General features: G+C 40.4%; 1 protein-coding gene across 1 annotated transcript in view; it reads right to left on the reverse strand.

Moving 5' to 3' along the window:
• LOC128689347 (nonsense-mediated mRNA decay factor SMG5-like) overlaps positions 1-16025 on the reverse strand; it is an 89124-nt gene that overhangs the window by 42696 nt on the left and 30403 nt on the right. The window contains exons 9-13 of the mRNA XM_070086138.1: positions 14540-14723; positions 10770-10933; positions 10094-10319; positions 9545-9738; positions 6466-6621 (exon numbers count right to left, since the gene is read on the reverse strand). Coding sequence (XP_069942239.1) covers positions 6466-6621; positions 9545-9738; positions 10094-10319; positions 10770-10933; positions 14540-14723 — 924 coding nt within the window. The remainder of the gene's footprint in view (positions 1-6465; positions 6622-9544; positions 9739-10093; positions 10320-10769; positions 10934-14539; positions 14724-16025) is intronic.

Here is a 16025-nt window from a genome sequence, read left to right on the forward strand (position 1 = left end):
CATAAACAGTGTTCATTAAGTGATAGTGAGAAGGCAACACTTCCAGCTCGTCGGCCACTGCCTGCCCTCACTACCCACCCCGCTATAAACACCCCCACCCACGATACCACCACCCACCCTCTCTCTCCTGTGAACTTAATTGCAAACCTACAAGCCGCCTCTGGGATGACTTCACATCGCAAAATAGCAAGAATATCTATGCTATCTGGCTATTGTCCCAGTAGTTACTGCAGTGTTTGTGGGTATACCACAAGGGACAAAATTTTTCTTAGATTTAAGGAACCTACTTGTTCCAACTACTGCCACACAGTTTGCATTCCAGAAGAATAATTTTGTTGCAGCCAGGTTGAAAATTTCAGAAAATTGAAGGATATCCATAATCCTGTGGTATATGTGGATACAAGCCTGGAGCTACAGGAGGAAGGTTCAGAGGTCCTACCTCAGGGACTTCTGTCCAAAGATCAAGACTGCCCTCTAGGGCTGTGTTGTAAAGTTGCAGCTAAGATAATCCATCACAGGGAAGCACTTCATGAGCTCCTCAAATCATTAGATAACCTCCAAGCTATTGTAGAAGGCCAGTGCAAGCCTACATCAAGTGACATAAGCTGCTCAGCTGATGGTGACACTATTGACAAAGACGAAGTCCCACATTGAGCTTAACTCAGGGGTAAATAACTGGTGGAATTCTGTCATCGCTAAGGTCCCACAGACTGACAGAGTTCAAAACACTACCTTTGGGAATTCTAACACAATTCCTCTGACCACCACAGAGGGAACAAATCCTCTTCCCAGCAACGAAGGAAACCTTGGATCTGTTAATTCTCCTACACCTGACATCTCTGCTTCAGCTACTGCCAGTCCACTTGACAGTGTACATACCATCTCTGATCCTACACCTGTCAGCACACCTGCCGACACTATTCCAGAATCTGGCAGCAGTGCTTCATCAGCAAGTTCTGAGTCAGGAGTTTCTCCACCAGAGATTGGTGCAGTTAATAATCAGGGAACTATCACTTCACCTGATCACCTACTGCACCAAAGTACGAACAGCAGGGACACATCTGTCAGAACTGGTAGAGGACGGGGCAGAGGACGTGGAAGAGGACGTGGAGGAGGAAGACATCTACAGTTGTCTCACCCTCCACTAACACAGTTCCAGCGGCAGAACCTGAGGACAAATCTGCAAAACACAGGAGGTGCAACAAATCATAGTCCACCCTCCCAGGCACCTAGGCTGTGCTCTCGCTGTCACCGGAAGGGGCACACTGCCAGCAACTGCCTGCGAGATACCAGGTGTAATTACTGCTACAAGAAAGGACATCAGGAGGACCAGTGTCGGAAGAAAAAGGAACTTGACAGACAGGGCCAACCTGTTTAGAGACCTGTTCTCAGAACAAACCAGCAGGATCTCTGAATTGGTGAACACACTCACACATCACCCACTCAGCTACTCCTATCCCAGCACAGCAGGTGGTATTGTGCCTTATACAAGACCACAGACCTACATCCCTGCAGCTGCCTCAGTACCCTACCTCTCTCAAGGGCAGGCACCTTACATGCCCTACACACCCACCACCTCAAGCTGACCACATCATCATGAGTCTCTATCAGCATCCTGTCGGCCAACATTAGAGGTTTCATTACTAATGTTGGAGAGCTCACACACAGTTTTGTGAACACTCGACGTCCCGACATGATAGCTGTTGTTGAAACAGTTTTGGATGACAGGACTCCAGAAAATTTTTGCAAGAATTGCTGGCTACACCTCATGGATGAGAAGAGACAGGCAAGGGCAAGGAGGAGGTGTTGCTGTGTGCTTCTCTAAAAGTGTTCATGCCCAGCACATTGATGTTGCCACCCTTGCACATATTGAAATGATGTTCTTCAAGCTCTGCATAAACACTAGTGCCTCTGTACTAGCATGTGCAATGTACAGACCTCAGTGGCAACATGCAGATCCCATCAACTTCCTAATGGAAAATATTGACTCCCTTCTGCTACAACACAACTGGCAACATATCATAATTGTTGGTGACCTCAACCAGCACCTTATACAGAGGGACTTTGATGACCTTCTTGCAGTGTTTGACATGAGAAACTTTGTTGATTTCCCTACTCACATCTCTGGCTCCTCTCTTGACCCAGTAGTGAGTGATCTGGCAGAAGGCATAGTCACTTGTCAACCCCTCGGCTATGTTGGATCGTCTGACCACAAGGCTGTTTTTACGACACTTAAGAGCCCAACAGAACGAGGTGAGGAGTCCACACGCACAACCTGGCTATGGGAAAGAGGAGTTGGCCAGCCCTTCACTCTGAGCTCGCCACCACCGATTGGAATGCTCTTCTCCAAGGGGATGTTGACAACCAAGTGAAAGCCTTCACTGGACACATCCTTAATCTACAACAAGAACACATTCCTCACCGGCAATATGTGACGAAGCCTACGGATCAGCCTTGGTTTGGCTTTCGTTGTAGAGAGGCTGCTACTGCTAAGTACAAAGCATGGCGAAGGTATAAGAGACATCCTACCACCTATAACAGGAACTTGCACAGGCAAGCCTGTAGACATATGGGTGACATTCAAAAGTGGGCCACTGCTAAATGGGAGGTGGACACTAAAAGAAAGCTAGCATCAGGTAGGGTAGGCTCCAAAACCTGGTGGTCCCTGGTCAAGGACAGACAAGGTTATCTGCCTGATGAACTCATTCCACCTCTAAATCGACAGGATGGGACCACCTCTACTAGTAGTCAAGAGAAGGTGGACCTCTTTGCTGAACACTTTGCTACCAAAATGCAAGTTTCTGATCCAGCAATTGACCCTCCTTGGCTAGCTGCAAGAACTGTGTCAAAACTGTCAGTGGTGACAATAAGGCAGGAGGAGGTGCATTTCCTTCTTAAATCGCTTGACCAAGAAAAGGCTGGAGGAGGTGCATTTCCTTCTTAAATCGCTTGACCAAGAAAAGGCTGTGGGCCCAGACAAGTTGAGACCAAGATTGCTGAGATGTGCAGACCAGCTAGCAGCACCTAACTCACATCTTTCAGCACTGCCTAGTACAGTGTAAATGGCCCTCTCTATGGAAAGAGGCAAATGTAGTCCCTGTTCACAAAAAGAAGAGCAGAGCAGAAATCAGCAACTACAGGCCAGTGTCACTCCTGTCAATCACTGGTAAGATCCTTGAGACAATCTCAAGACAAATGACAGAGTTTTTTGACTATCACTCACTACTTTGTGATCGTCAATATGGCTTCAGGAAAGGTTACTCTGCTGCTGATCTGTTGTTAAACCTCTCCACTAAGTGGCACCAGTCACTGGATGAATCCAAAGTCAGCTCTGTGGTAGCACTGGACATTGCTGGCGCTTTCAACCGGGTGTGGCACCAGGGCCTCTTAGCAAAACTTCAAGCACTGGGAATTGCAGGCTCTACACTATGTCTCCTCAGTGATTACCTTCATGGTAGATCTCTAAGTGTAGTTCTCAATGGAACGGAATCAGCAAGACATCCTATTGGGGCAAGTGTTCCACAAGGAAGCGTGCTGGGACCATTGTTATGGAATGTCTACTTCAACGACCTTCTTCATCTCATCCCAGAATCACATGCATATGCAGACAACTGTACACTGACATTCATTTATCCAAGAGAAGAAATGCCAGCTGCTCTAAGCTACATCAATCACCAGCTGAGAGCTATATCAGCTTGGGGAAATAGATGGCAAGTAACATTTGCACCTGAGAAAACGCAAATGATGATCGTCTCTAGGCACCATGACGGAAATGCTGGTGCAGTAGTAAGGATGAATGGGAGGGTGTTGGCACCTGGAGAAGAAGTTGATAACCTTGGGGTGAAATTTGACTCCAAACTAACCATGAAGAACCATGTTCTAAATCTTGCAAACAAGGCAGCCAGGAAGCTTACAGCACTTCACCGTATCTCGCATCTACGTGACAGTAGGGGTTGCAAGACTCTGTACGAGGCACAAGTATGCTTGCACCTTGAGTATGCTCCACTTTCTTTTCCACTTCCCCATGGACAATAGAAGAAATAAAGAACAAGAGCTATTTAGAAAAAGGAGAAAAACCTAGATGTATGTATATATACAGTGGACCCCCACTTAACGATCACCTCCCAATGCGACCAATTATGTAAGTGTATTTATGTAAGTGTGTTTGTACGTGTATGTTTGGGGGTCTGAAATGGACTAATCTACTTCACAATATTCCTTATGGGAACAAATTCGGCCAGTACTGGCACCTGAACATACTTCTGGAATGAAAAAATATCGTTAACCGGGGGTCCACTGTATATATGCATGTGCGCGTCTGTGAAGTGTGACCAAAGTGTAAGTAGGAGTAGCAAGATATCCCTGTTATCTACAGTGTTTGAGACAGAAAAAGAAAGACTTTAAATAATACGATATTACAAGGACCCTAGTAGAAATAAGTCACCTTTTTTTTAGGGGGGGAGGGGGGTATCCTAGGTAATTTACATATATGTTACTATGCATGATAATTGTACTTGTGTAGCTGTACCTAATACACTTAGTGTTGGTTCACCCATAACAAACAACAATCTGTCTTTGTGTAATTTTTTTTAAATATGCTGCTTTCATTCAAACATTTGTTATTTTTTCTGTTTGATTTTCCATTGCAGCTTAATCCATTTTTTATTTTTGTTTTTTTTGCACCTTACATTAATCTTACTGACTTGACTTAATTTCTGGGAGGAGATAGCGGTAAATCCATAAGAGTCATGCATCACTTTAAGGAATGAGAGGCAACTGGGTTCGATCCAAAGGAAGCAGGGCCATCTATGAGAGGGGGGTGTTCAGCCGGTACTTAGATTGAGGGCCTCAACCTGCCCCCCCGGGGCCCCAAAGCATCTTGTTCCACCTTCCAAATTTCTCTGAGGCCCTGCAGGGAAGGATAGGTCAAGTCCAATTCCTTGGATCAAGAGCCTTTCATCAAGGTCAAGGACCCTCTATTGATAGGTTGCATTTCAGAGGGTTATTTGAAATGAAATTTCCGAGTACTTCTGGTAAGACAGGTATCAAATGATTGGTGGATCACCCAGGTACTTTGGAAGGAAATGGTGAACGTGGTCAAAAAAAATTTATATCAGGATATCTTGTTCTCTTTTTTTCTCTAATAATAATGATAGCAATATAAGCAGTAGTGCATTATTATAATCATAACTAAGTGCTAAACTCACAAGGGTCATACAAAGCAGTACTATAATATACAATTATGTTGCTTATTGATCAGTTATCCATGTATTTCACCTAATGCCTATTCTACCATTTATCTCAACAGAAGTTTTCCACATCTAGTTGCAACTAAAGTGACACAACCTCCATCCCAGGGAACACAAGATTTATATACAAAATATGGAATGAATTTTCAAAAATACTATTTTTGGTATATGGACCTTTCTTCATAAAGCATATCAAGAATTGCAGTCTTCACACAATCTTGTTTACAGTAACTTTTTTTTTTGATGGAGAAGTGCTAAACCCACAGACGACAGAGCACCTTTGAAAATGTATGGTAATCACACTTTCCAAGGAAAGATTATTATTATAATCAAAAAGAAGCGCTAAACCACAAGGACTATACATGTCTGCAGGGCAGGGAAGCAAGCAAGGGTATCAGGTGGCAAAAGGGAGAGGGATGATTAGTAGGTTAGAGAGATCAGTGGGGCAGTGGATAGTGTGGGGGTAGAGGGTAGCAAGAGTGAGGTATAAAGGGCTGTGGGGAGTGCTAAAGGTATCATCATCAGAGTTTGTGGAATAAATCAGTTGTTGTCTAAGTAAAGAAAATAATTTATGAGGAAATGTTAAACCCAAGGGAAATATAGCTCCTGAGGACTTGGAGACAATCAGGATTAATAAAATGGAAGGCAGGATAGCACTAATTCCTTTTATCAAGATCTCTTTACTGGCATCAATGAATATCCCTTGAATGGAATGAGAAAAACTGGATAATACAAAAGTAGGTTTAGTTAGGATAGTACTGTATACAGTAGAAGCATATTTTATTTTATTAACACAATGGCTGTTTCCCACCAAGGCAGGGTGACCCGAAAAATTAGAAAAATTTTCATCATTCACTAAATCACTGTCTTCCCAGAAGTGTCCCTACACTATAGTTAAAAAAAAAAAAAATGCAACATATCAATGCCCCATAAATGTTACTTTGCTCACACTCCAACAGCACATCAAGTCCCAAAAACCATTTGCCTCCACCCACTCCTATCTAACATGCTCGAGCATGCTTGTTGGAAGTCCCTCGCATACAAAAACCTCCTTTACTCACTCCGTCCCTCCCTCCAATCTTTCCTAGGCCAACCCCTACCCCACCTTCCTTTCACTACAGATTTATTTGCCCTCCAGGTCATTCCATTTTGTTCCATCCTCTCAATGTCTGAACCACATCAGCAACCCTTCCTCAGCCCTCTGGATAATACTTACCAATCCAGCTTCCTTCTTATTCTTTTTATCTTCGAACACTACACCGTCCATAGAGAAACTGTACACCCCAGTTTCAGTATTGTGCCACAGGGGGGTATCATACCGCACTGCCATTTCTTGCCCAAAGTCATGGAGACGCCTCACTCTCAGCAGCACCTGTAAAAAACAAGAACCTGATTTGGCCAGTTTTATTAACCCTTTCAGGGTTGAGAGGCCCTCTCCTAAACGTGTTCTCAGAGTCGAAAATTTTCCGGGGGGGGGGGGGGGGTTCTTATGAAAAGAGAATCTTTTCCCGATCATAATGACACCAAAAGTATGAAATTTGATGGAAAACTTACGGAATTATGATCTCGTGAAGTTAGTGGTCTCGACGATGTTTACCCATCAGCGATTTCGCCCACTTTGAGCCCTATTTTCGGCCAATTCCAGTGTGCTAGTCGACAAAACATCATAACTATTTCGCTAAAACTCGATCTTTTCTATCGAATAAATACAAGAAACCACCCATTTACCGATTTCAACTATCCAATAAAGTGGTCAGAAATTAGCAATTTTGCCAATTTCACACAAATTTCAAAAGATGCCAATTTCCAAATAGGGTCCAGAATAAACAAGACAGACATTCCTGGCACTAAAATAACATTTCCTCTGTTCATTAGTCACATCCCCAGGCCCCTCTTATATTTCTTTTGCTTTCCACTTTGAATTTTTATTCTCACAAAAAATAGAAGACTTACTGTTATGCAGACTACTACATTAGTGTAGAAATGGTAAAAATAATATCAGCACACTTGTGAAAGAGTATTAGACTCACCAGTTGACTTGTATTGGACGCATGGCATGATTTGTTTACTTTTGAACTTTGGTAAAAATCAAACATTTCTGCAACTTTGAGCTCAATTTCAAGGTACTTTTCATTGTGAAATCAATCAAAATCATCTCAATTTCTGTAATATGCCTTCCATTCTATAAAATGAGAAAAGAAAACTAGAATACAACCATAAATACCATACGAAAATACAGTGCAAAGTCGCTGTTTTAAACCAAAAACACGGTCACAGTTTTTTTTTTTTCTCATTACGCACTGTGTGCTGCAGGATTTTTTTTATATACTGCACACACTGACCACAGACCCATTCTTTCATATGTAGGCCTACCAGCTTTCTCTTGCTAGATTTGAAGGCGCTAGAATTTAGGCGTACTAGTATGTCAATAACCCTGGTGTGTAAGCCGTACTAGTAGGTTGGAAACCCTGAAAGGGTTAAAATAGAAGTAATAATTTAACCCTTTCAGGGTTTCGGCCATACTAGTACGGCTTAAGCACCAGAGTTTTTGATGTACTAGTACGCCTAAATTCTAGAGCCCTCAAATCTAGTGAGAGAAAGCTGGTAGGCCTACATATGAAAGAATGGGTCTATGTGGTCAATGTGCGCAGTATAAAAAAATCCTGCAGCACACAGTGCGTAATGAGAAAAAAAAAACTTTGACCGTGTTTTTGAATTAAAACAGCGACTTTGCACTGTATTTTCGTATGGTATTTATTTTTGTATTCTAATTTTCTTGGTCTCATTCTATAGAATGGAAGAGATATTACAGAAATTGAGATGATTTTGACTGATTTTACAATGAAAAGTACCTTGAAATTGAGCTCAAAGTAGCAGAAATGTTTGATTTTTACCCAAGTTCAAAAGTAAACAAATCATGCTAAGCGTCCAATACACGTCAACTGGCGAGTCTAATATGCTTTCACAAGTGCGCTAATATTATTTATACCATTTTTTACACTAATGCAGTAGTCTGCATAACAGTAAATCTTCTATTTTTTGTGAGAATAAAAATTCAAATTGGAAAGCAAAAGAGATGTAAGAGGGGCATTGGGATGTGACTAATGAATAGAGGAAATCTCATTTTAGTGTCAGGAATGTCTTTCTTGTTTATTCTGGACCCTATTTGGAAATTGGCATCTTTTGAAATTTGTGTGAAATTGGCAAAATTGCTACATTCTGACCACTGTATTGGATAGTTGAAATCGGTAAATGGGTGGTTTCTTGTACTCATTCGATAGAAAAAAAATGGAGTTCTAGCAAAATAGTTATGATTTTTGTAGACTAGTACAGTGGAATTGGCGGAAAATAGGGCTCAAAGTGGGCAAAATCGCTTATGCGTAAACATCGCCGAGACCGCTAACTTCGCGAGAGCATAATTCTGTAAGTTTTCCATCAAATTTCATACTTTTGGTGTGATTATGATCGGGAAAAGATTTTTTTTTTTTTAAATTTGGGCGACCCTGAGAACAAATCTCAAGAGGGCCTGTCGACCCTGAAAGGGTTAAGTAATAAAGAATTTCAATTGTTTTCTTGAAATTATTTTAGTTTCATTTTGTTTACCTTAAGTGGTTTTTGCTCTACCATATTTCCATGTGCATAAGTAAAAATACAGCAAAGTACATCTAGAGATTTATAAACTACTTTTGTTACTTCTACTAAGTTTCTGACAAATTAGATAGAGAAATGAACAATGAATCAAAATATCCAAGACGAATTTGTATGAACTTTCTTAATTTAACCCTTAAACTGTCATAGCAGATCTACGTTCACAAGCGTAGTGCTCCAAAAGCAGATCTACATTTTTTTTTCATATTTTCAAACAAATAAACAAACAAAAACAAAAAAAAAAAAATCAAAGTTTTTTTTACACGTTTTCAAATATAAAAAAAAAAAAGATCTACTTTTTTTTTTACATGCTTTCAAATGTTGAAAAAGTATAGATCTACGTTTGGACAGTTTAAGGGTTAAATGGAAGATTATTCAACATTTCGTGAAAACCCAAAAACAATAATGGCTTTACTACTGCCAAAGATTTTACAATTCTTATATAAATATAAGCCATGTGAAATAGTATTAAGAACTCATTAACTTGGGTAATGAAACTACAAAACAACATACAAAATTCAATAAGTAAGCAATCTATGCCCTAATGATGAACATCGACTGTTTAACTAAAAACTGAAAAATAATTAAAGGCAGTAAGGTATTAATTAACATTTTGTCATTGTTAACTACCATCACTAAAATCCTACCAGTTCCATTGACTTGAGGTTCAGAGACTTGCTTGTGCCTGGCAGATAGGTGGAAATTAAAGTATGAAGCATGAAATCTTCTGGAAGTGGTGTTATCCGCAGAGCATCTAACAATGCATTGTGAGAATTCTCTCCTGCAGTGCCAGCACATTCTTGTAAAAGGCCAATCACATCATTTCGAACTCCATGTGAATCTGTAGAATATTACATTAAGATTAGCAATAAAAATTAAGTGCCTTAATAACAAAAATTAAGAGTGCCTCTACTCTTCACATATTTTCCTAAGAAACTTCTTAAGCTTACTCTGTTTTATGAACTGTACTAGTAATATTTGTAACCACCGATTGTGAGGACTGAATAATAAGCATTATCTCTTATATTACACTAACACAAATTTTTCATCTACAATTTTCTTAGTAAAATTTTAATAAAAATTTTAAAATATCATTAGCAGCATTATCATAAGCAGCAAGAATATAACAAAATACAAAATGTTTTACCACATCAGCCATATATAAATGTAGTGATACAAATACTACGTGAACTTACTATTCTTCAGATGATCTAAATCCACCTTCGTTAGATTTAGAAGCTTTGCAATTGCAGTCCAGAGAGAGTCTGCAGTCTTCATGCAGAGCTGGATGACCTCATCTTCTCTCTTGAGCCAATCACATGCAACAAATACTGCAGCCAACATGCCCTCTTTACTAATGAACTCTAAATGTTCACCTGCACTGAGGCCTTCCCATTCCTGATCTGACTCAATCTTTACATCCTGCAAATAGCAAATCATTTTATTAGGCTTATTTTGCCTATTTCTTGACTACTGTATACCTCTGATATACCTTTGATGAGTTCTGAGAATTTTTCTACTCCCAGAGCCCAGCCATGGGCCAGGCTTGTCTGGCATTTGCCTGGTATAAACAAACTTACTGAATAATATAAAATTAAAAATGTGCATTTAGCTTTCCGTTTTTTAATTATGTCCATGTCTAGGTATGTAACTGGACACGAGCAATATTTTTGTCCTTGGATCAGTGTATTTGTCTCAAGTTTGATTAAAAAGGCAATTTTTGTGGAAATGTAATAATCCAAAAAGCATGTCCCCCCCCCACACATTTTCCATATTATTTTGCACAACTTGAACATGGTGCATGACCTTTCTTACAACTAGCTAACAAACTTTGTTATATTCATTTATGCACAGTACTATAATAAATCTTACTTCATCAGAGTCATCATCTTCTGAAGAGCACAATTGGGAGAGATCCAACTCTTCTTCATCCTCCTCATCTTCATCTTCACTGGATACACCTTCATTATCATTTTCATTGTCATCAGCATCATCCTCATCCTCACTTGCTAAAGAATCTGAACCACTCAGCTCATCTATAAAGGACATCTTAAGGTAAAAATGTGTATTGCAATGAAATTATTATTACATGTGCAAGAATGCACTTGCCTGACCAATGTGTTGTTACAGAAGTAGAGTTTTAGCTCTCGGGGCAGCCCCAAAACTTGCACCTTGGCAGATTCACTCCATCCTAGTCTCACAGATCCTATCATACCTGCTTATAACCTTTAAACTGTGTTCACTGTAGGGGATCAAACTGTCCTTACTTGTCCTTACCTAATTGTACTCATCTAATTGTGACTGCAAAGGTAGTCTCAGCTCCTAGCCTTACCTCTCTGTTGGCTGCTACTGGGTTGACACTCTCCTGGCCACATGAGCCCTATCATAACTAATTTTAAAACTGTGTACTGATCCAGCCTCTACCACTTTGCTGTCTAGGTCATTCCACTTTCTTATCACTATGGCTACAAACCTATTTCCTAACATCACTGACTCGTCAGGGTTTTTAACTCCAAGCCGTGTCTTGTGTACCCAAGACCTGCCTCAGACAGACTTGGCCTATCTACCCTTCTCATTCTCATTCAGGTCTCCATATGGGAACCAGAAGTGTGAAGAACTAAGCTGATGGAGGTGGTCAGGGAAAATTATGTGACAGCATGTTAAGGACATGGCTATTACTAAATATAATTCATCCAACACTTAATAGTGATTCTAGTTAAGTATATTTTTAATACTTTATTATAAATAGTGAAGTATTCCTTTCTAGCAACTTTATAATCAGACTAAACTTTACAATCCTATTTAACTCTTTCAGGGTCAGAACCCCTGATCTGAGAATGGCTCTCAGGGTTGGAGAATTTAAAAAAAATATCTTATGAAATGATAGAATAGTTTTCTAAAGGTAATGAAACCAAAAGTACAAAATTTAATGGAAAACTTATGGAATTATGCTCTCGCAAAGTTAGCAGTCTCAAGAGATACCTATGCATCAGTGATTTTGCCCATTTTGAGCCCTATTTTCAGCCAATTCTATTGTTCAAGTCAACCAAACTCATAGCTATTTTACTAGTACTCCTCCTATTCTGTCAAATGAATACAAGAAACTTCCCATTTACTTATTTCAACTACCCAATAAAGTGGTCACAAATTGGCAATTTGGCCAATTTCACAAAAAATGAATTGCAAATTTAAAAATAGGGTCCAGAATAAACAATGTAGACATTCCTGGAACTAAACATTTTTCTCTGTTTATGAGTTAAGTCCTCAGGAATGACCTATATTATGCCTGCTTTCCATTTCAAATTTTTATTCACACAAAAAATAGAAGATTTACTGTTATGCAGAATACCGTTACAGCCTCTCCTCACTTAGCGACAAATAGTAGGGCCCCGCTTTACAGCGTTCCGCTAATACAGTGATTTCAAATTATGACCAAAACTCTCTATATGCGTGCGGTCTTTCTAATACTGTACTTTGTGCGCCACCCGGTTTGTTTACATTCTCTGTGAGCACATCTATTATGTCTGGAAATTTTCCAAAATTTAGAGTGTTTTAAAGTTATTGTATATTTTATATGTACAGTGGAACCTTAAATTTCGAACTTAATCTGTTCCAGGAGCTGGTTCTATAGTCGAAAAGTTTGAAAGGCTAAGCAATATTTCCCATAAGAAATAATGGAAATACAATTAATCCGTTCCAGAATAAAGTGTACGGTAGTTATTATTGAAAGAATCAGAGGTAAGACAGAGTAGGATTGCAGATAAGCAAAGGAGGCTTTAGAGTGGGTAGGGGATGTGTAGATCAAGTGTTTATGTTAAATCATATATGTGAACAGTATTCAGATGAGGTTGGGAAGTTTTCATTGCATTTATGGATTTAGAAACGGCATATGACAGAGTGGATAGGGGAGCAATGTGGCAGATGATGCAAGTACATATATGGAATAGGTAGTAAGTTATGAAGCGCTATAAAGTTTTTATGAGTATAGTGGGGCTCAGGTTAGGGTGTGTAGGAGAGAGGGAGACTACTTCCTGGTAAAAGTAGGTCTTGGACATGGATGTATGTCACCATGGTTGTTTAATATATTTATAGATGGGGTTGTGAAAGAAGTAAATGCTAGGGTGTTGGGGAGAGGGGTGGGATTAAATTATGGGGAATCAAATACAAAATGGGAGTTGACACAGTTACTTTTTGCTGATGACATTGTGCTTATGGGAGACTAAAGAAAAGTTGCAAAGGTTAGTGGATGAGTTTGGGAGGGTGTGTAAAGGCAGAAAGTTGAAAGTGAACATAGATAAGAGTAAGGTGATGAGGGTTTCAAACAATTTAGATAAAGAAAAATTGGATATCACAATGGAGAGAGGGAGTAAGAAAGAAGTGAATGTTTTCAGACATTTGGGAGTTGACGTGTCAGCTGATGGGTTTATAAAGGATGAGGGTAATCATAGAATTGATGAAGAAGAAAGGCGAGTGGTGCATTGAGGTATTTGTGGAGACAAAAAACGTTATCCATGAAGGCAAAGAAAGGAATGTACAAAAGTATAGTGGTACCAACACTCTTATATGGGTGTGAAGCCTGGGTTGTAAATGCTCCAGCGAGGAGGCAGCTGGAGGCAGTGGAGATGTCCTGTCTGAGGGCAATGTGTGGTGTAAATATTATGCAGAGAATTTGGAGTGTGGAAATTAGAAGGTGTGGAGTTAATAAAAGTATTAGTCAGAGGGCTCAAGAGGGGTTGTTGAGGTGGTTTGATCATTTAGAGTGAATGGATCAAAGTAGAATGACTTGGAGAGCGTATAAATCTGTAGGGAAGGGAGGCGGGGTTGGGGGTTGCCCTTGAAAAGGTTGGAGGGAGTGGGTAAAGGTTTTGTGGGCGAGGGGCTTGGACTTCCAGCAAACGTGCATGAGCGTGTTTGATAGGAGTGAATGGAGACAAATGGTTTTTAGGACATGACGAGCTGTTGGAGTGTGAGCAGGGTAATATTTAGTGAAGGGATTCAGGGAAACCGGTTACTTTAAAGGAGGGGTTTGGGATAGTGGCAGTTTGGAGGGATATGTTATATATCTTCATATATGCTTTTAAACTGCTGTATCTGGGTGCCTCTGCAAAGACAGTGATTATGTAGGAGTGAGGTGAAAATGTTGAATGATGATGGAAGTATTTTCTTTTTGGGTCACCCTGCCTCAGCGGTGGTGGTGGTGGTGGTGGCGGTGGCGGCGGCAGCGGCGGCGGCAGCGGCGGCGGCAGCGGCGGCGGCGGCGGCGGCGGCGGCAGCAGCAGCGGCAGCGGCGGCAGCAGCAATATTGTCTCCATATTTAATATGAAGGCACAAGCTGGCCCTAGAGTGGTTTCTTTTCTACTTTAAATAATATAAATGCCCCTCGACTATGCAGGTCATTTACCCTTTAGGAGCCAGGACTTTCATTTACGTTACTGTCAAAAAGCGTAATACGTGGCAACTAAAATGCTGGAAGCAAGGGGCTAGTAACCCCTTCTCCTGTATGCATTAATAAATTTAAAAAGAGAAACTCTCATTTTTCTTTTTAGGTCACCCTGCCTCAGTGGGATACAGCCAGTTCGTTGGAAAAAAAAATATTAACAAGATAATATAAAACTAGCTGGGAAGTTTTTGGAAAGACTAACCGTCACTAGCATTGGGCTGATCACCATTCACTTTGCGTCGCCTACGAAGACTGGCCAACCTATTGCTGCGACCACTTTTCTTTTTCACGACTGGCTTTCCATTTACACTTTCCATTACAGGATCAGAGTTCTTATCCTCTTTCTGAACTAATGTTGAATCATTGCCATTTTCTTCATCACTTTCCTGGAAATCAGAAGAATGATTATGAAATGTTTACAAATATACAGTACAGCAAGTCTGTATTTTACCATATCAGCCATTCCCCACCATCAGAGAACTTGGAATTTGAGTATTTTCAACTGTGGTCAAATTGTATACATCAGCATCAACATGGTAAGCAAAGGAAAAAAAAATCTGTCCTAATGTCACAATTTCAATCTTGCACTTGCCTGGGAATCCTAGCCTACAGTAATTAAAATCCCACATTTTTAGCCTAAAATTCATATACTGTACAAACAATTGTATTGTAATTAACACTACGGAAAAGAACAATCTGACTTTCAAGTAATTCCTTCTCCAGCATAAATTACCAAATGTCAAATGGTAAAAAACTTTCATTTCTTCTCTTTTGGGTCACCCTGCCTCGGTAGGAGACAATCAGTATGTTAAAAAAAAAAATTATTTACCTGCATATACAATTTAATCATGGAGAGAATTATGGAAGCAAGGGGCTAGTAACCCCTTCTCTGGTATATATTACAGTGGACCCTCTGGTAACGGCGGCATCAGTTAACGCCAAAATCGGATAGCAGCACGTTTTGGCGTCAAAATACAGTGGTCCTTCGATAATCATCGGGCTCAATAGTCGTCCTTTTCGGAAATCGTCATGTTATTTTCATCCAAAACATTGGCTCGCAAATGGTCGGTTGACCGCTAATAGTCGTTCGTCCTGGACGCGTACTCACGGCTCTGAGCCACGTCAGCCTCCCTTCCCAGCCAGTGTGCCATTGTTTACCAGTGAGCGATGGTCCCCTAACTTGTTCATACGAAATATTTCATAATATTCCATTCATTTTAGTGCTTGCAAGTGCTAAAAAAGCTACCATGGCTCCAAAGAAAGCTCCTAGTGCCAAGCCTTTGGTAAAGGTGAGAAATACGATTGAATTTAAGAAAAACATCATTGAACAATATGAAAGTGGCGTATGTGTGGCCGAACTGGCCAGGATGTATAACAAACCCCATACAACCATATCTTCCATCGTGGCAGAGAAAAAGGAAATCAAGGAAGCTGTTGTTGCTTGGAGAAAACTGTGGCCAGATTGTGTCCACAAGAGGGATTTTGAAAGGTTTGTGGCTGACCCTGATGAGCCTATGTCAGTTGTGAAATCTATTGTGGCATTGGGGAGTTCCATGGGGGGTGGATGTGAGTTTGGAGGATGTGGAAGAGTTGGAGGAGGACCACAATGAAGAGCTAACCACTGAGGAGCTGCAAGAGCTTCAGCAGGAACAGCAACAGATCACAGCTCAGAATCTTGCTGCAGAGGA

The sequence above is a fragment of the Cherax quadricarinatus genome, chromosome 18 (genome assembly GCF_038502225.1).
Source record: "Cherax quadricarinatus isolate ZL_2023a chromosome 18, ASM3850222v1, whole genome shotgun sequence".
NCBI lineage: Eukaryota > Metazoa > Arthropoda > Malacostraca > Decapoda > Parastacidae > Cherax > Cherax quadricarinatus.